Here is a 17,732-nt window from a genome sequence, read left to right as displayed (position 1 = left end):
CGGGCAGGAGGCGTGGGCACCAGACCCCCTCCGCCCTCGACCAAACGAACGCCACAGCCCTCTGAAGCACTGCATTCAGCAAGTGCAATGTCATGCCGTTAAGCCCTTCCACTGAATTTTGTCGTAAAGCTTCAGGCCTGATTTCCATCTGCGCTACGCAAGCTACAGGCCCAAGGGTCACCGAAACTGGGACCTCGACAGGCACCGACTCGATAAGGAAGCGCTCTGGGCGTCCACTACCTGCGCTAACGAGCTGACGAGCTGACGAGCTGACGAGCTGATTCCAAACATACCACAACAATGAGGCGGAGCTACGCCGCCGCCGTGACGTCTGAGCCGGCGGGGCCGGGAGCGGCTCCCGCAAACGCCGCGGCGCCGCCTATGGCTGCAGCAGCAGCGAGCACTGCTGCCGAGCCCGCCGCGGAGCCAACGCACGTGCCGACAAAGCCGGCGCCAAACCCGCAGGGCCACCAGCACCAGCAGACGGCAGCGCAGAAGCTGCAGGTGCTGGGGGCGGGCTTCGGGCGCACCGGCAGCCTGTCGCTGTACGTGGCGCTGAACGCCCTGGGGTACAAGACACACCACATGGTGGAGGTGAGGGGGTGAGGGGGTGAGGGGGTGAGGGGGTGAGGGGTTGAGGGGGTGAGGGGGTGAGAGGTTGAGGAGGTGAGGGGGTGAGGGGGTGAGGCGGTGAGGGGGTGAGGGGGTGGGGAGGGTTACGAGGGAGCAGGAGGGAGGAGGGAGGAGAAGGGAGGGACGAGGTCGGGCCGGGAAGCCCGTAGGTGTGTGGGCGGGGGGCGGCAGGGAAATCACAGGGAGGGGGGGACACAAAAGGGGGGCGGGGAGCCCGCAGGCATGGGAAGAGATGCAACTTATGGAAGGAGGACAGCCCTTGCCGGTAGGTGTCCCGGCCTTCTGACGCAGGACTTGCATGCATTGCCATCCTCCTACTTTGTAGCTGCGGTGGTCGTGCTGCGCAGGTGGTCAACAACCCGGACCAGGCGCCGTCGTGGTACCGGGCCGGGCGGGAGCACGGCGCGGCGGGCGGCGGCGCGGGCAGCAAGGGCGGGCGCCCCGACGAGCGACAGCAGCAGGTGCGCCCGCCTGACCCCGCGGTACCAAAAATGCTTCTGTATTTGAATGTGCATGGTGTCGGAACAGGGTGTTCTGGCTAGCAGGCAGCACATCGCGCCTATTGTGTTGGTGCGCATGTGGCATAGCGCATGCATAAAGGAAGGAAAGCGCGAAACCCGTGCACGTGATGCGGTATGACAATGCCCGCATGCGTGTTCCTGTTCCTGCAACTGCGAGTCAATGACCCGCTCGCTAGGTCCCGTGTTGCCCATCTCCTGACCGCGCCCTGCCTGCCACCCTCCCATGCATCACGGGGACACGCCGCTCCCCCCTTGTTCTCCCCATATCCCTCGCGCCCCCCTTTGGCTCCCTCGCTCGCCCCCAGTCCTCGGCGGCCTACTGGTCTTCTCCGGGCCTGCTGGGTGGCTACACGGCCGCGGTGGACTGGCTGGCGGCGGGCTTCCTGCCCGAGCTGCTGGCGGCACACCCCGACATCAAGGTGGGGGCGGGCCCCACACGCCTTTTACACGCATACACACATACACACACATGCGCGTGTATGGCGGAATTGTTCCGGTTGTTCTTTGTTTAACACGCACGCACACACACGCACGCACACGCACGCACACGCACGCACGCACACGCACGCACACGCACGCACACACACGCACGCACGCACACACACGCACACACACACGCACGCACACACACGCACACACACGCACGCACGCACACGCACACACACACAATACACAATACACAATACACACGCAAGGCGCGGCGCCGCAGCGAGCTAAGAGGCCAAGCTCGCTGAATGCTGACGGTGCCCGCGCGACTCACGGCTCTTCCGAATTAGTTTTTACTGATCAGGAGGATGCCAGAAGGTAGTGGCATTACAGGGAAGCAGGACAGTGCTCGCGAGTCGGCATCGCCGTCGCGCGGGCCCGGCGAACAGCCAGGCTTCGCATCTCCTGCCTCGGAGACTCCTAGCTATCCCGTGCCTAACTCCTTCGCAACCTGGTCTCTCTCGCCCAGCTCGCCTGAGTGCGTGATCAACGAGGCGGAATGGAGAGAGTGCAACCCCCTCTTTAACCAGGAGGGCTTTGACCTATTTTCTTCATTCCTCAGAAAGCTCCGCGAGCTCCGCCTCAAGTCTGGAGGGCCTGAAGGGCTGGGCCACATGCTTATGTGGATGTCGGGAATGGAGGCGCTACTGGACAGCCTGTTCATCGGCGCCGACGTCGAACTCAACCAGCACGGATTGGACGAGGCCAAGCTGGACAACGCGATTGCCCTCGTGCAGCGCCAGGTGCGCGGCCTGCGAGCCGAGCACACGGCCCGGCGCCCGCGCGGCACGCAAACACAGCTTGCTGCTGGATCAGCTGTCGGGCACCGTGCAGCAACTGACACAGCAGCTGAACGCATTCGCGGTCGCGACAGCGGCCGTGCTGGAGGTGGAGACTGGCGGAGGGAAGGGCCTGGCCCCCAGTGCCGCATCGTCCGCAGCGGCGGCTGCAAGCCGCCCGGCGCCCCCGCCGGGCGGGCCCAAAGCCGCCGCTGCCCCACACGCTGCGCCTGCGGCAGGAGAGGCCGCGAGGCCGAACCCGCCGCAGCCGCAAGCGTGCACACACCTGCCGCCGCCGCCACGGGCGATGGCGGCCAACAAAATACTGCTTCGTGGCGCAAGCAGCGAGCAGGCGGAGGCGATGGCGCGCGGTGACTTCTCTGCTCTGGGCCTGGGAGAGGGCTCGATGGGCATGTATGAACGTCGGTGGCGGGCTAGCAACGCGGGTCGCGTTTGGAATGTGGAGGTAGTGGTGACCAGGGATCAGCGGGCGGCCTTCATCAGGGCTGCGGCGCAGATTAAACACACCGCAGGCGTGACGGTGGCCCCCTTCCTGACGCCGGAGGGGCGGGCAGCTAGGCGCGCGCGGCAAGCCCAGTTCGACAGCCTGGTGGAACGGGGTCTGCAGCCGTACTGGCGGGGCACGGACATCGTGACTGAGGAGGGGGACCGGCGCTGCGTACACCCCGTGCAGTAATGCACATGGCGGATAACTGAGAGGGGCGCGCACTGTGTGTGTTTTTAAGTCCAGCGGAAGTTAGGCTTGTTGTGAATGCAGGGCTAGGGCACAGACGGTTTTGGTTATTGATCCTCTCTCTCACTTTGTGGCTGCCCTAAGGCATATTCTGCCCTGTGGGGAAGGGAAGGTAGCTAGTGCCGGCGGGGTGCTTGTTTTGCGGTTGCTGCGGCCACGTGCCGGACTTGGACGGTACATGACTTTTTGCTAGGCGAACAAACAATGCATAGTGGCCAGCTGCCGGCTCGCAGCAGTGTTGATATAGACGGAGGTGCGGCTTCTAGGGCCAAAGCGACGTCTCACAATATAGACAGAGGTGCGGCTCTTAGGGCCAAATCAGTGTCTAAGCACAATAGATGGGAGGTGCGGCTCCTGTGGCCAAACTGACGTCTAACGCTACGCGTAGGCTTGGGAGACATGTACTGCCAGACCAATGCGCGACAAACAAGGTGCTAATGCGCCCCTGGCACTAGCAACTACGGGTTGTCCGGATACACGATCACGTGATCTGATAAACAACTGTAAACCGTTGTCACACACACACACACACACACACACACACACACACACACACACACACACACACACACACACACACACACACACACGTATAGCATGACTCTTGAGGTCATTGGGACGCCCTCTGAAGCCCGGAGGGGGCGACGTGACGTTGAGACCTTCGCGGTGCGGCGGCTGCCTGTTGTTGTGCGCCGCCACCCGCTCACCGCCTCCCCGCCGCGTGTGTGTGCGTATGCGTGCGTGCAGGTGGTGCTGACGTCACGTGACTTCGACTCCTGGTACGACAGCGCCCGCCGCACCATCTTTGAGATGTCGCAGGCAAGCAGGCGGTGGGCGCGGGAGTGGGCGTGTGCAGGGGAGTGGGCGTGTGTGCGTGCGTGCGTGCGGCGGGGCGATTGCAGCGAACCGCAGCATGCAAGTACATACCTGCATGTTTGCTCACTCCGGACAGCAGCAGCTCATCTATCCCGAACCGCACACGCACACGCTTTGTCAGCTCTCTTGCACGTACGTAACATCCGCCGCCCTTCTGATTTTTGGGACGTAGGTGGGCAGGCCGCTGCTGGAGCTGCCGCTGCACATGCGACTGCTGCTGGCCGTGATCGCGCCGCCACTGGCACAGCTGCGTAAGATGATGCTCATGGTAGAGGAGCTGGTGTGGGGGCCGCGCGGCACCTTCCGCGGCCGCTTCACCGATAAGGACTTTGTGCGGCAGGCGAGTGGTGGTGGTGCATGGGCGTAGGGGAAGGGGGGGGGGAGGGTTTTACCCACCCTGGATAGCGCCAGGCAGGGAGGGCGCGAGAGCGTGTTCCCGTCTTGCACGTGTCGGCGGAGCATGCGTATCAGCACGGTGTCGTGCGGCTGTGTGTCACTGTGCCCACCCCTCCACCCCACCCCCTTGACACTGTCCCACCCCACCCCCCACCGGCAGGTGTTCGCCGAGCACTATGCCGAGGTGCGGCGCCTGGTGCCACGTCAGCAGCTGCTGGAGTACGACGTACGGCAGGGCTGGGGCCCGCTTTGCGACTTCATGGGCCGCCCCGTGCCGATGGCGGCGGCGGGCAATAATGGCGGCGGCGCCGCCGGCAAGGCCGGGGCTGCCGTTAAGCCACCGACCGTCAAGATGCCCGGGTGGAGGGGGCATCAGGTCAAGGGCACGGCGGAGAAAGCGGAGCGCGATCAGATGCTGCCAGACTCGTCGCCTGCCTCCTCTAGTGGCAGTGCTACCGACGCGGGTGCGGGTATGAGCGCCGGTGAGGCGGCGGCGGCGGCAGTGGCGGCGGCGGATGCGGCCGTGGCGCCGCTGCCCTTCCCGCACGTGAACGATACAGCGGAGTTTTGCGAACGCATGGAGGTGGTGCGGCGGCTGGTGCGGAGCATCAAGGTGGTGCAGCGTGGGGTGGAGGTGGCAGCGGGCGTGGGTCTGGGCGCGTTGGTGCTGCGCATTGCGGCGGTGCTGCTGGCAAGGCGTTACCGTCGGTGAACAGCCGTGCAGGAGTAGTAGCCTGGAGTAGTGCTGTGCTGTTGTGCTAAGCCGAGCGGGTCTTCTACTTCTACACGAGGTCAAAGGCAGCAGGTATTGCGTTAGTGACATGCACGGGACTCCCCCGGTGAAGCCCATCTTTTGACGAGACATCCAATGGCATGTTTGGGTGCCAGGAGGGCAACTCGCGCTAGCCTGGGAGAGCCCCACTGTCTTACACACAAGCGTCTTTCCCCGCATATCCATTTGGTCTTGCAATGTGTGTGGCGTTTTGACGCAACGCTGCAAAAAGTCAATTTCGGGGCGTCGATGATTGGACATGCCAACATGCGTGCGTTCCGGCCGAACTCGGCGGATTCCGTCACGCGCAAGCACAAAAGGACACCCCGCCCTCTATTGCAGTAGCGTAGGTTTGTTTTCAAACCACCTCGACTCAATGAAGCGGGACGAAGCTGCTCGAAGCTTGACTGGCGCCCATTCCGTTCAACGACTTTCACTGCTGGCACCGTCGCTCAAAAGGCCGACCGAACCGCCTGTCGCGCGCTCGCCGCCTTTGACTCGCTGGAGGTTGGCGCTGAGAAGCCTTGAATGCGGGCGGGAGCGCTGGCGGCCCCAGGTTGCGAATATTGCGTCGGGAAAGAGCAGATTGGGCGCCAACTAGGACAGTTGCCGTACACGATTTGGAAGCGGGCGCGTTCTAGGCCGCCCGAAGTCAAGCCCCCTTCCACAACACTTCCCAAACGTCCTTGGTAGCCTAGGCATGCGGCCCATTACAGCACGGATGGCGACCCTTCGATGGCCTTAAGGTTCTTTCCATCCACCCAAGGCGACCTGAAAGAGGTGCTACAAAGAATCGCACACTGCCCATTCGCTGTGGCCTGCTGCCCGCAGCACCGCTGCCACAACGCACGCGCTCAAAGATGCGTCGTGGGGCGACGCCAGAAGCAGCCGCACTCCGCTGTCTTCGCCTAGCCCCGTCACCCCCAACACGCTGCCCAACCTCGCCCTGAGCACGCGCTGCCGCTCGCGCCTTTGTCCCTCCGTTGCCGTCGCCACTGCTGCCGCCTCCTCCAGCAGCCGGGCACCCGCATCTCCTAACCCTCCCGCCACAGTAGAGCCCGCCGACGGCAGGAGCTCTGACAGGGCCACGGTCCGGAGCCCCGCTGGCAGCGGCCCAGCGTCCGCTTGACGCGCGCCCTCTGGCAGTAGCAGGATAGCAACGGTCCCGGGGCCTGCGGCTACTGCTGCTGCTATTCCCCGCTCCGCTGCCGCCACGAATTCTTCCACACTCGCCCGGTACTGGGGCTGCGGCTCCGCCTCAAATGTGGTGGAGAGCTGCAACGTCCATTGCAGGGGAGGGGAGGGCGCGAGAGGTTCAGGTTTATTTGCACCCAAGGAAAGCATAACTAGGAAGCGGGGAGGGACTTTCCCTGCTCGACGACGCTGGCCGCCCCGAATCGGACTGTCCGTCGCACACCGCATCCATGAAGGGAAGAGAGGGGCTCTACGCTGAGGCCAAACGACAGGCATGAGGACAGTGTGGCAGCGACAGCACGGCTGGCGCAGGATGCCTGCCCTCTCACCCCGAACAATTTCTGCCCGCACCCATGCTGCCCCGCACCTCACCTTTAGAGGGCACGGCTCGTACAGCTCCGACCCGCCGCCGCCCGCCCGCCACGCGTCCCAACCGCCCGCCAGAATTTACGGCCGCGGGTGTCCGTACAGCAGCAGGCTCCACCACACACGTGCCGTCGTCATGCTGCCGCCGTCGTCGTACACCTGCCGCCGCCGGAAAGACAAGATGGACACGTGGTAACGGTACGGGAAAGACTTGCCAAGCAAGGGACCATAAAAAATAGATAAACCTTCATCCTGGGACAGCTCCGACTAACCCCCAACTAACTCGTGTACGGCACCCCAACCGCCCTCAGCCGTACAGGAGGTAGCGTGGCAGTCGGCAGCTGCGCGAGTGTGAGCAGGTAGTTGTACGGCGGCCCGGCTCGGAAGCTACCTGACTGTAGTGACACACACGGGTCGTTGGCGGTTGTCGGCAGGCGTGCGAGTGGGAGCGGGCAGTTGAGCGCACACGCGTGTGGGAAGCTGCAAGAGAGTACGGCGGAGCACGGCAGAGGCTGGTGGTTGGCGCGGCACGGGAGTGGGAGTGCATAGTCGCGGGCGTGCCGTTTGGGAAGCTGCGTGTGAGCTGCGTGTAAACTCAGAGAGAAGCATTATTGATATGCTTGAAAGAACGCAACACGCACAAGCGAACATGACGTTGTAGAGCCGAGGCCAGTGAGCAAGCATGGGGCTGACCCCTGTCCATAGGCTGCCTCTAAACGCACACGGTTTCACACGGTTGACACGGGTACCTGTGTGACGATGCGGATGAGTGCGACCTAGATGCGGGGGAAACATGTCCGGTTGCGCGGCGCGCTTTGCGTGCCGTGGCGGAGCGTTTGCCTCCCCAGGCTGGTGGCGATTGCATCAGAGCGCACACAGGTTTCACACGGCTGTCAAAGGGAGGGATCGCTGGGGGCGGCGGCAGGGGGCTGAAGAGAAGGGACTCGCTGGAGTGCATGAGAGTCGCTGGTGTGCACGCGCGGGCGGAGCGCAGGGAAACTCGGCGGAAACTCGGCGGAAACTCACGAGAAACTCAACCGAAACTCGGGCAAAATTCCGGCAAAGGACGGGCTCAGGAATCGCAGGCTGCGACAGCGTAAAACAACTACAGACTTTGATATATTTTATGAGATTCAAAAAACGAGATGCATCAGGATGCTTTTATCGAATTGCGCAGCGCGCGATAGGCGTCGGGGCTCAGGTGACCCTCAACAGCTTGACCCTCAACACGACAACAGCCTCCGCGCGCCAGCGGGGCGCGCTTGCGGCGCCTAGAGGGTGGCCGGGGCTAAGGACACGCTGCCTGCACCGAGCAGCGTGTCAAGTTCCGCCGGCAGCTCCATCAGTGCAGCGTCCAGCACTAGCGATTACGTGGGGGCTTCGCAGCAGACATGCTTGCCAAGTGGCCTTCAGCTGCACTTCGCAGCTTCGCCAAGCATGTCGATGCGTTCGGCTTCGCCCTCAGCACTACAGCTGTTATGTCGAGCAATTTGAGCAATTTCTACACCTGGTGTAGAATGGGCGGCCTACACCATGTGTGGAAGTCGAGGTGTGCGCAAGGTGAAATGGGACCTCAGCGTGTTCCGCCCACATGGACAATCGTTTGCATATGGTGTGCGCCGTGCCTGCCTTGCTCCTGTCGACCTGCCCCGCCTCTCGGGACGCCTTAGCATTGCAATCCACAGCCTGGACTCCTTGAGTCACAATTGCCTGGTTTTGTCAAATTAGGATTATATAATATTCCGCTGTGTTAAAATAGGTTAGGCAGGCCAACACAAAGCTGGCTAGTTTGACTCCCACTTGACTTGAAGCCAAAACACGATGGCCGCGCAACCTTTTATCGGGTCCTTTGAGTTTCCTGTCGGAGCTAATGTTGTATGGAAACACGGAGGCGCTGTGGACCCTGCAGCTGTCACGCCCACGCTGAAGGCCGACGTCCTCCTTGTGTACCACCAGATACTCGCGCTCAAAGGCAAGCGAAAAATCCCTTTGAATATTTCGTGTCCCCTGATGTCGCTCCCTGAATCGCGCGGCTATTCACCCGAATGCGGTCTCGGGCGAGGTGGTCGTCAAGGTCGCGGAAAACGCGCAGCTGGCGATGTCGGCAGGTATGATGTATGTCAGGGCCTTAACGGGTGTTAACACACCACGACATGCGTGGTTTGCAAGCGGGTCGGCGTCGGTCTTGGCAATGAATTGGATTGACTTGGAGATATCGTTGAGGAGGGTTTGCAGCAACCCAGCAGAAATGGGTGGCGTCAAGTTGGTCCCCTAGCTGCACTCGACGGTCCCTAATCGGACTGTTCCCTCTTCAAGCCCGGTTCTGACCTGAAGCCAACACTCCACTTCTGTTGACTTTGAATCCGCCTCCCCCCCCCCCCGGCCGCACCGCCCGTGGCCACCGGCTGTAGGTGCCGACGGACGTAACGTGGACATGGCGCGCATTGAGGGCATGTTCAAGGACTTCAAGGCTGAGCTCATGGAGACCCTCAAGGAGACCACGGACTGCGTTAAGAAGGTGGAGGCGAGCCAGCAGAAGCTGGAGGCGAGCCAGCAGAAGCTGGAGGCGAGCCAGCAGCAGCTCAACGTGAGCGTGCAGCGGCTGGAGGCGCAGGTGGCAGCTAGCAGCCACAACGCCTACGCGCGAGTGTGCAACAGCAGGGCGGGCGCCACCGAGCCACTGCAGCCGCTTGTGCGGGAGAAGGCGCCCTCGCAGGCCACCGACCCGGCGGTGGGAAGCCGCCCGCCGGGCGACTGCTTCCCGGCGACCCGAAACGATGTCCTGCAGCTCAAACACGAGGCGTTCAAAGTGCTGGCGGCCTTCTACGGCAATGACTTTGGGGGCAGCAACGCGATCCTTCCTGTTCGCTGCCGCTGCTTCGGTGACTTCATTGGCGTGACGGGCCTGTGAGAGTCATATGGTACCTATGTAGGTGTAGGAACGCTTCATGCTTCTGTGTATTCCGTGCATTCCGTCTAAGATGTATGAAACAGGCTACGTGTTGAAGGCTGGACGCTCAGAGGGCAGGGAGTGGATGTTTCAGTACCTGTGCAGCAGGGTGTGTAGATTTTTGTTATCACCCCGGTCCGTGCGGTGCTCTCCGCCTGCGGCGGAACGTGAATAGCGCGCGCATGACCCCTACATTGCATCCCCGGGGCATGTGGGTGCGGCTGTGGCTGTGTGTTTGGCCTACTGCTGGGCTTTGCGTTACGTGGACGTACGTTGTTGCGAGACTTGCCGAGTGCTTGGGCGTTTGTGTGGGGCGAGGAGGTGATTGCAGACTGACGATGCTTGGAATTAACCTCTAGGGAACCTCCCTAGAGGCGTTTCCAAGCCGGAGGGGAGCAGCACCGAGAACGTGTATGCGGGGGGTGGCTGGGGTTCGGGGGTGCTGAAGTTACGTGTGGGGCAGTTAACGCGGCGCGGTTCGTGGCTGCGTCGGCAAAAAGTATCATACTGGCACAAACCGTGACTGCCACGTATTAGTATTTGCTATTGCCTATTGCATGTAAATAGGCGACAGCGAGAAGTGCCTTCGCGCGTCCATGGACAAACGACTGCTTGACGACCTGGGTGATGAACGCGCATGTGCGGGGGTGGCCGGGCACTGGGAACGGATAGATAGACAGGTTGACGGTTGGGCCAGCTCATGTGCGCTCTCGAACGTGTATGCGGGGGGTGGCTGGGGTTCGGGGGTGCTGAAGTTACCGATTTTAAGGTGGGCGGGGGGCGCTGGGTGCTACTGATGGATATCGATTCGAGCTAATGCCACAGGTTGGCGGCGAAGGCTACCAAAGGGTCACTGACAAGACAAGAAAAGGTGGCTCTCCCTCGCAAGGGAAAAGTGGGCTGTGCCGCCACGCCACGTCCTCCGTCTGAGGCCGAAGGTTCCGATACTAGCCTCATCTCCCGGACATAGCCGGGGTCGGTTTGTACAGGCACCGCCCGCCATATGTGCCCAGTCGCGCCCAGCTATCAAGCACTAGTGCAGCAGGCAGCAGGCCAACCAGACAGCAAGGAAAACCTCTCAACACCCTTGCCGCTGCAGCTGACTGCCCGCTACGCCATCCTCGTCAGCACAGGTCGCTAACCAGACAACACCGGCAGGTCTCAAAGCCACGATATAAACTGTTGTCCATGATGTGCCTTGATTGAACCGAGCGTACCGGGGCGATGCAGTCAGGGATGACAGCCTATTCTGAGAGAGACGATAAAACATATGCCGTTGTGTGTGCGTGTCACCTTCAACAGTTGCCTGAAACCTGTTTGGAGTTTGAACCAGAATACGCCAAACTTGGTGAGAGAGGGATGTGGAAACGCGACCCTCAGTTCCCTTCAGTTCCACTCAGTGCGGCTCAGTCGTGCGTGTTGACTTATGGCTATACACAACCCGGGTTCACTTCAGTTTGGGGCACCGTCCCAAAACTGCACAACCTTTGGACCTGTGTTTAGTCGTGGTAGTACAGTCCGACGTGGAAACCAACCTTGCCTACCTTACGCCTGTCGTGTCAGATTCACCGTCCGACAGTACTACCACTGCCGTACGGCCCTTCCCGTGCGGGGGGTCATGGGGGTGGGCAGGGGGGTCCCCGTGGCCAAACTGGTCTCCCCTGAGTCCCCCACGCTCTCAGCCCCTCTGTGCATGTAGTAATGACTTGCTGGTCAAGTGGGGGGGCGGTCCGCGCTCGCCTGAGGTCGAAATGGGCGGGTTTTGGCCCGCCAGGCATGTGCCCGATGGGCGCGTGTCGGTCCGATCGGGCCCAAGTGTGCTGGAGAGAGCAGTAACTCACTCAATATGTTATTTAGATACCCAATATTGCATTGGAACGTATCCCGGGGCAAAATGTGAGGCTCTGCCGACCGGCAATTTCGCGACCGAGGTCCCTCGAGGAGCCATTTTTTCAAGCCGTGATTGGTGCCGTGTCTACTTTCAGCTATGAGAATGGAAATTCAAGGCTTTGCGAGGGCTAAAAGCAGCTCTTCGTGTACATTGTCGGGGCATGTCGCTGCATTTCGCGAGCTGGGCGAGCGGGCAGGCCGCGCCAGGGCTTAAAACAACAAGTCATAACATACATATGTCATGTATACGCCTTAGGCAAGGTTTGGTCTTTGGACGGTGCGGCGTGTATGGGCACGCCCCGAGTGAACCCGGGTTGGCTATACATGCGTCCAGGTGCTAAACGCACGATACGCACGCCAAAAGCACAATGCACATGCGGGACGCACATACCCGTCCTTTTAGTGGCGTGACTACCAAGCTGCTTACGCCGCGCTGCCTGCTAATACGCCGTCCACATGCTTTGGGCACCCAATCACACTAAGACACTGCAAAGACTGTCAGAGCGAGGGGCATGCGATGCCGTAAGTAGGCACGCTGTAGGCCAAGGCGGCGGCAGCTGGCAGATAGCAACAACGTCATTACCGTCGGCAGGGCGGCCCTCATGCCTGGAAAGGCGGAAACCTGAGGGCCCCATCACATGCTTCCCATCTGTCGGGCTCTATTCCGGGCACGGCCATTTCATGGGCGGGCAGTTGATGCGGTGCCTTCGGCAGCACCGTGACGTGTTTTTGGGGCTGAGCCCCCCAACCATAGGGGCATCCAACCCCCCCCCCAATTTTCAAGAAGACAGGGGGGGCGAAGCCCCCCAGGATCACCCCTGTCGGCAGTTAACCTGTCGGCAGTTAACGTGGCGCGGTTCGTGGCTGCGTCGGCAAAAAGTATCATACTGGCACAAACCGAGACTGCTACGTATTAATGTTTGCTATTGCCTATTGCAAGTAAATAGGTGGCGGGGAAACTTCGGGCGGAGCGAGAAGTGCCTTCGCGCGTCCATGGACAATTGACTTTCGCGGGGTCGCGTGGAAAGGCACCGGCGCCCGCTTTTAACATATCTATGATACAAACTATGTTGGCGGCAATTAACTCGGGGAACTATAGCGCGAATTCTCGGGGACTTGCTGAGCCATGCCTGTCGCCGCGCCTGAATGCCGAGGCGCCCCGAGTCGCTCTGGCCCCGCACCTAGCCCGATGGGCGTCGGGCTTTGGGGAGGTGTTGGGCATGGTCAAGGGCTAGGTACTGCATTGGTTCTGTAGCAAGGGAGCCTGTGGTGTGCGTGGATGGTGCGGAATCCCTACAAGCGTGCCGGGCCCTAGGCCTGTCCCAAGCCCACACAGAGCTCGTTTTACGGACAGCTCGTGCGTCGGCTTTGGGGCATAAGCCGCGGCCCCGAGGCATGCCCCGTTGTATGCAGTGTATGCCGCTATCTATGTCGCCGGCCCTCATGAATCTTCAGGGGCTCAGCCCATTTTCCAGCTGTACAAAGCTGACACCCCTTGTTTGTGTGCTGTGCGAGTGTGATAAAGTGAGGCAGGCGGGCGCGGACGTCTTGAAAACCGCAGTCAATTCCTGCATGGTGCTCATCCCGCATAGCTGTTGCGCGTGGACGGATACATAAGCGCGGGTGACGCCTAAGGCGTCGGCCCGCGGAACGTACCTTCACACACTTACTAGGCTCGACCAACGCTATCACTCCTGAACGCTATGCTCTCTTTCTAGGCTAGGAGTGGAAGGGCCGCGGCCGGGGTCCATGTAACACACATCGACATTGCAACACGGGCCTATCTCTCTCCCCCCTGGCGGTCCAGTGGCTCCCTGTTCCCCATCCCCAGAACCGCGACGTCTCCGCCGCCAACGTGATCCGTGTGCTCCTCCTGCTGAAGCTGATGGGTTTGAGCGGCCGACCAAGCTGCAGCGGCCACCATGGCCGGCGGCGGCGGCGGGGCAAGGCTGAGAGCCTGAACGGCGTTAGCAGGGCGTGTGGCTGAGGGGGGCACGTGTTGATTGGCGGTGGTGACGTGACTAGTTTGTGCACTGTGCACCCAACCCAACCGGCCACGTCACTCCGACATTGCGGGGATGGCATAGGCCCCCAACATAGATGCGTGTGCTTAGTAGTTAGTAGGCGCCATGTCAGGTGGCTGGTGGCCGTTGGCCCCAGGAGGGGAGGGCTCAGGGTCGCGGTCGGGGAAGGGGAACTCGTGATGAGCAACCGGGGCTCCTGGCCGGGTGGCGCCACTTTGCGTCCGTGCCTGTGCTGAGACCCGCGGGGTACATGGGCTGGTCCCGAATGCCGGTCTGTGAGCGGCAGGCTTGTGCTGGGTTTGTGCTCTTTGGTAGGTGTGCGGCCGTTGGGCTGTGCGGTGGTGCCGCTGGCCTGCCGAACCATTCAACGTCCTGCCCAACCATTTAATCTTTGATGCCCTCCTGGCTTTGGGCATGGTGTGGTTGGGCCGACTGGGTACAGGCCGGCCAAACATGCACGGCGGCAGGGCGCTAAGGCGGCGGTCGTGCTGGCTTGCCCCTTCCCCCCCCCCCGCCCCGCCCTCTTGAATTCCGACCAAACGAACGCCACAGCCCTCTGAAGCACTGCATTCAACAAGTGCAATGTCATACCATTAAGCCCTTTCACTGACTAATATTTCAAAGCTTCAGGCCTGATTTCCGTTTGCGCTACGCAAGCTACAGCAGGCCCAAGGGTCACCGAGACTCAGCCAAACTGGGACCTCGACACCGGCGACCGCTACCTGCGCTGACGAGCTGACGAGCTGACGAGCTGATTTCAAACATCTCACAACAATGAGGCGGAGCTACGCCGCCGCCGTAACGTCTGAGCCGGCGGGGGCGGGAGCGGCTGCCGCAAACGCCGCGGCGCCGGTTGTGGCTGCAGCAGCAGCGAGCACTGCCGCCGAGCCCGCCGCCGCGGAGCCAACGCACATGCCGGCACAGCCGGCGCCGCACCCGCATTGCCACCAGCAGCAGCAGCAGCAGCAGCAGCAGCAGCAGCACCAGCAGGCGGCACCGCAGAAGCTGCAGGTGCTGGGGGCGGGCTTCGGGCGCACCGGCAGTCTGTCGCTGTACGTGGCGCTGAACGCCCTGGGGTACAAGACACACCACATGGTGGAGGTGAGGGGGCGAGGGGGTGAGGAGGTGAGGGGGTGAGGGGGTGAGGGGGTGAGGGGGTGAAGGGGTGAAGGGGTTGAGGAGGTGAGGAGGTGAGGGGTTGAGGGGGTGAAGGGGTTGAGGGGTTGAGGGGTTGAGGGGTTGAGGGGTGAGGGGTGAGGGGGTGGAGGTGAGGGGGTGAGCGGGTGAGGGGGTGGAGGTGAGGAGCGGGGTCGGGTTCTGAGGGAGCAGGAGGGAGGAGGGAGGAGAAGGGAGGGACGAGGGCGGGCCGGGAAACCCGTAGGTGTGTGGGCGGGGGGCGGCAGGGAAATCACAGGAAGGGGGGGTACACATAAGGGGGGCGGGAAGCCCGCAGGCATGGGAAGAGATGCAACTTATGGAAGGAGGACAGCCCTTGCCGTTAGGTGTCCCGGCCTTCTGACGCAGGACTTTCATGCACTGCCATCCTCCTACTTTGTAGCTGCGGTGGTCGTGCTGCGCAGGTGGTCAACAACCCGGACCAGGCGCCGTCGTGGTACCGGGCCGGGCGGGAGCACGGCGCGGCGGGCGGCGGCGGGAGCAGCAAGGGCGGGCGCTCCGACCAGCAACAGCAGCAGGTGCGCCCGCCTGACCCCGCGGTACCGAAAATGCTTCTGTATTTGAATGTGCATGGTGTCGGAACAGGGTGTTGTGGCTAGCAGGCAGCACATCGCGCCTATTGTGTTGGTGCGCATGTGGCATAGCGCATGTGGCATAGCGCATTCATAAAGGAAGGAAAGCGCGAAACCCAACATCGCGCCCTGCCTGCCACCCTCCCATGCATCACGGGGACACGCCGCTCCCCCCTTGTTCTCCCCATATCCCTCGCGCCCCCCTTTGGCTCCCTCGCTCGCCCCCAGTCCTCGGCGGCCTACTGGTCTTCTCCGGGCCTGCTGGGTGGCTACACGGCCGCAGTGGACTGGCCGGCGGCGGGCTTCCTGCCCGAGCTGCTGGCGGCACACCCCGACATCAAGGTGGGGGCGGGCCCCACACGCCTTACACACACACACACACACACACACACACACACACACACGCGCGCGTACAGCATGACTCTTGTAGTCATGGGGAAGCCCCTCTGAAGCCCGGAGGGGGCGACGTGACGTTGAGGCCTTCCGGCTGCCTGTGGTTGTGCGCCGCCACCCGCTCACCGCCTCCCGGCCACGTGTGTGTGTGTGCGTGTGCGTGCCTGCAGGTGGTGCTGACGTCACGGGACTTTGACGCCTGGTACGACAGCGCCCGCCGCACCATCTTCGAGATGTCGCAGGCGAGCGGGCGGTGGGCGCGGGAGTGGGCGTGTGCAGGGGAGGGGCGTGTGTGCGTGCGTGCGTGCGGCGGGGCGATTGCAGCGAACCGCGGCATGCAAGTACATCCCTGCATGTTTGCTCACTCCGGACAGCAGCAGCTCATCTATCCCGAACCGCACACGCACACGTCGTTGTCAGCTCTCTTGCACGTACGTAACATCCGCCGCCCTTCTAATGTTTGGGACGTAGGTGGGCAGGCCGCTGCTGGAGCTGCCGCTGCACATGCGACTGCTGCTGGCCGTGATCGCACCGCCACTGGCACAGCTGCGTAAGATGATGCTCATGGTAGAGGAGCTGGTGTGGGGGCCGCGCGGCACCTTCCGCGGCCACTTCACCGATAAGGACTTTGTGCGGCAGGCGAGTGGTGGTGGTGCATGGGGGTAGGGGAGCGGGGGGGAAGGGTTTTACCCACCCTGGATAGCGTGCCAGGCAGAGAGGGCGCGAGGGCGTGTTCCCGTCTTGCACGCGCCGGCGGAGTGTGCGTGTCAGCCTGGTGTCGTGCGGCTGTGGGTCACTGTGCCCACCCCTCCACCCCACCCCCTTGACACTGTCCCAACCCCCCCACCCCCACCGGCAGGTGTTCGACGAGCACTATGCCGAGGTGCGGCGCCTGGTGCCGCGTCAGCAGCTGCTGGAGTACGACGTACGGCAGGGCTGGGGCCCGCTGTGCGACTTCATGGGCCGCCCCGTGCCGATGGCGGCGGCGGGCAATGGCGGCGCCGCCGCCGGCAAGGCCGGGGCTGCCGTAAAGCCACCGACCGTCAAGATGCCCGGGTGGAGGGGGCATCAGGTCAAGGGCACGGCGGAGAAAGCGGAGCGCGATCAGATGCTGCCAGACTCGTCGCCTGCTTCCTCTAGTGGCAGTGCTACCGACGCGGGTGCGGGTATGGGCGCCGGTGAGGCGGCGGCGGCGGCAGTGGCGGCGGCGGATGCGGCGGTGGCGCCGCTGCCCTTCCCGCACGTGAACGATACAGCGGAGTTTTGCGAGCGCATGGAGGTGGTGCGGCGGCTGGTGCGGAGCATTAAGGTGGTGCAGCGTGGGGTGGAGGTGGCAGCGGGCGTGGGTCTGGGCGCGTTGGTGGTGCGCATTGCGGCGGTGCTGTTGGCCAGGCGTGCGCGTCGGTGAACAGCCGTGCAGGAGTAGCCTGGAGTAGTGCTGTGCTGTTGTGCTATGCCGAGCGGGTGTTCGACACTAGATCAAGGGCAACATGCGTTGCGTTAATGATTCCCCCGGTACAGCCCATTTTGACGAGACTTCAATTGGCATGTTGGGGTGCCAGGAGGGCAACGCGCGCTAGCCTGGGAGAGCCCCGCTGTCTTGCACACAAGCACCTTTCCCCGCATTTGCATTTGGTCTTGCAATGTATGTGGCGATTCGACGCAACGCTGCCAAAACGTCAATTTCCGAGCGTCGATGATTGGACATGCCAACATGCGTGCGTTCCGGCCGAACTCGGTGGGTGACGCGCGCAAAGCACAAAAGGACACCCCGCTCTCTATTGCAGTAGCGTATGTTTGTTTTCAAACCACCTCGACCCAATGAAGCGGGACGAAGCTGCTCGAAGCTTGACTGGCGCCCATTCCGTTCAGCGACTTTCACTGCTGGCACCGTCGCTCAAAAGGCCGACCGAACCGCCTGTCGCGCGCTCGCCGCCTTTGACTCGCTGG

At 62.4% G+C, this 17,732-nt stretch overlaps 6 protein-coding genes across 7 annotated transcripts; 5 read left to right on the top strand and 1 right to left on the bottom strand.

Moving 5' to 3' along the window:
- Positions 1 to 123: 123 nt before the first annotated feature.
- On the top strand, positions 124 to 1,689 carry CHLRE_01g009050v5 (uncharacterized protein). The gene is made up of 3 exons (XM_043058263.1): positions 124 to 594; positions 981 to 1,094; positions 1,460 to 1,689. The coding sequence occupies exons 1-3, from the start codon at positions 301 to 303 to the stop codon at positions 1,664 to 1,666; spliced, it is 615 nt and encodes a 204-aa protein (XP_042928177.1). The 5' UTR covers positions 124 to 300; the 3' UTR covers positions 1,667 to 1,689.
- A 154-nt stretch (positions 1,690 to 1,843) lies between these two features.
- CHLRE_01g009025v5 (uncharacterized protein) lies at positions 1,844 to 3,692 on the top strand. Its single transcript, XM_043058262.1, has one exon. It carries the CDS (start codon positions 1,949 to 1,951, stop codon positions 2,792 to 2,794), a length of 846 nt encoding a protein of 281 aa, XP_042928176.1. The 5' UTR covers positions 1,844 to 1,948; the 3' UTR covers positions 2,795 to 3,692.
- A 51-nt stretch (positions 3,693 to 3,743) lies between these two features.
- Positions 3,744 to 5,649, top strand: CHLRE_01g009000v5 (uncharacterized protein). The gene is made up of 3 exons (XM_001700215.2): positions 3,744 to 3,992; positions 4,222 to 4,389; positions 4,606 to 5,649. Exons 1-3 carry the CDS (start codon positions 3,771 to 3,773, stop codon positions 5,155 to 5,157), a joined length of 942 nt encoding a protein of 313 aa, XP_001700267.2. The 5' UTR covers positions 3,744 to 3,770; the 3' UTR covers positions 5,158 to 5,649.
- Positions 5,650 to 5,915: 266 nt separating this feature from the next.
- On the bottom strand, positions 5,916 to 8,303 carry CHLRE_01g008976v5 (uncharacterized protein). Its single transcript, XM_043058261.1, has 4 exons — positions 7,804 to 8,303; positions 7,169 to 7,360; positions 6,784 to 6,936; positions 5,916 to 6,492 (listed from the first exon to the last, which is right to left on the bottom strand). Exons 2-3 carry the CDS (start codon positions 7,322 to 7,324, stop codon positions 6,859 to 6,861), a joined length of 234 nt encoding a protein of 77 aa, XP_042928173.1. The 5' UTR covers positions 7,325 to 7,360; positions 7,804 to 8,303; the 3' UTR covers positions 5,916 to 6,492; positions 6,784 to 6,858.
- Positions 7,854 to 10,619, top strand: CHLRE_01g008950v5 (uncharacterized protein). 2 transcript variants are annotated; one of them, XM_043058259.1, is made up of 2 exons: positions 7,854 to 8,749; positions 9,189 to 10,619. In XM_043058259.1, the coding sequence occupies exons 1-2, from the start codon at positions 8,599 to 8,601 to the stop codon at positions 9,686 to 9,688; spliced, it is 651 nt and encodes a 216-aa protein (XP_042928175.1). In that variant the 5' UTR covers positions 7,854 to 8,598; the 3' UTR covers positions 9,689 to 10,619. The 2 variants fall into 2 exon arrangements, with proteins under 2 accessions (XP_042928175.1, XP_042928174.1); XM_043058260.1 differs by having other exon boundaries at positions 8,514 to 8,885.
- Positions 10,620 to 14,253: 3,634 nt separating this feature from the next.
- On the top strand, positions 14,254 to 17,659 carry CHLRE_01g008900v5 (uncharacterized protein). The gene is made up of 6 exons (XM_043058258.1): positions 14,254 to 14,742; positions 15,222 to 15,335; positions 15,618 to 15,731; positions 15,953 to 16,024; positions 16,254 to 16,421; positions 16,642 to 17,659. Exons 1-6 carry the CDS (start codon positions 14,416 to 14,418, stop codon positions 17,188 to 17,190), a joined length of 1,344 nt encoding a protein of 447 aa, XP_042928172.1. The 5' UTR covers positions 14,254 to 14,415; the 3' UTR covers positions 17,191 to 17,659.
- The last annotated feature ends 73 nt before the right edge of the window (positions 17,660 to 17,732 follow it).

Source organism: Chlamydomonas reinhardtii, chromosome 1, assembly GCF_000002595.2.
Source record: "Chlamydomonas reinhardtii strain CC-503 cw92 mt+ chromosome 1, whole genome shotgun sequence".
Lineage (NCBI taxonomy): Eukaryota > Viridiplantae > Chlorophyta > Chlorophyceae > Chlamydomonadales > Chlamydomonadaceae > Chlamydomonas > Chlamydomonas reinhardtii.
The sequence above is the reverse complement of the archived record's forward strand: the minus strand, read 5'-3'. Positions and strand labels throughout refer to the sequence as shown.

Coding starts and splice junctions, on each gene's coding strand:
- CHLRE_01g008976v5 (XM_043058261.1), bottom strand. CDS start 7,324: ATGCACTCCCACTCCCGTGCCGCGCCAACCACCAGCCTCTGCCGTGCT. Junction 6,937..7,168: donor GTGTGTGTCACTACAGTCAG/GTAGCTTCCGAG, acceptor CGGCGGCGGCAG/GTGTACGACGACGGCGGCAG.
- CHLRE_01g008950v5 (XM_043058259.1), top strand. CDS start 8,599: ATGGCCGCGCAACCTTTTATCGGGTCCTTTGAGTTTCCTGTCGGAGCT. Junction 8,750..9,188: donor CCAGATACTCGCGCTCAAAG/GCAAGCGAAAAA, acceptor CACCGGCTGTAG/GTGCCGACGGACGTAACGTG.
- CHLRE_01g009025v5 (XM_043058262.1), top strand. CDS start 1,949: ATGCCAGAAGGTAGTGGCATTACAGGGAAGCAGGACAGTGCTCGCGAG.
- CHLRE_01g009000v5 (XM_001700215.2), top strand. CDS start 3,771: ATGACTCTTGAGGTCATTGGGACGCCCTCTGAAGCCCGGAGGGGGCGA. Junction 3,993..4,221: donor CCATCTTTGAGATGTCGCAG/GCAAGCAGGCGG, acceptor TTTGGGACGTAG/GTGGGCAGGCCGCTGCTGGA. Junction 4,390..4,605: donor ATAAGGACTTTGTGCGGCAG/GCGAGTGGTGGT, acceptor CCCCACCGGCAG/GTGTTCGCCGAGCACTATGC.
- CHLRE_01g009050v5 (XM_043058263.1), top strand. CDS start 301: ATGAGGCGGAGCTACGCCGCCGCCGTGACGTCTGAGCCGGCGGGGCCG. Junction 595..980: donor AGACACACCACATGGTGGAG/GTGAGGGGGTGA, acceptor CGTGCTGCGCAG/GTGGTCAACAACCCGGACCA. Junction 1,095..1,459: donor CCGACGAGCGACAGCAGCAG/GTGCGCCCGCCT, acceptor GCTCGCCCCCAG/TCCTCGGCGGCCTACTGGTC.
- CHLRE_01g008900v5 (XM_043058258.1), top strand. CDS start 14,416: ATGAGGCGGAGCTACGCCGCCGCCGTAACGTCTGAGCCGGCGGGGGCG. Junction 14,743..15,221: donor AGACACACCACATGGTGGAG/GTGAGGGGGCGA, acceptor CGTGCTGCGCAG/GTGGTCAACAACCCGGACCA. Junction 16,422..16,641: donor ATAAGGACTTTGTGCGGCAG/GCGAGTGGTGGT, acceptor CCCCACCGGCAG/GTGTTCGACGAGCACTATGC.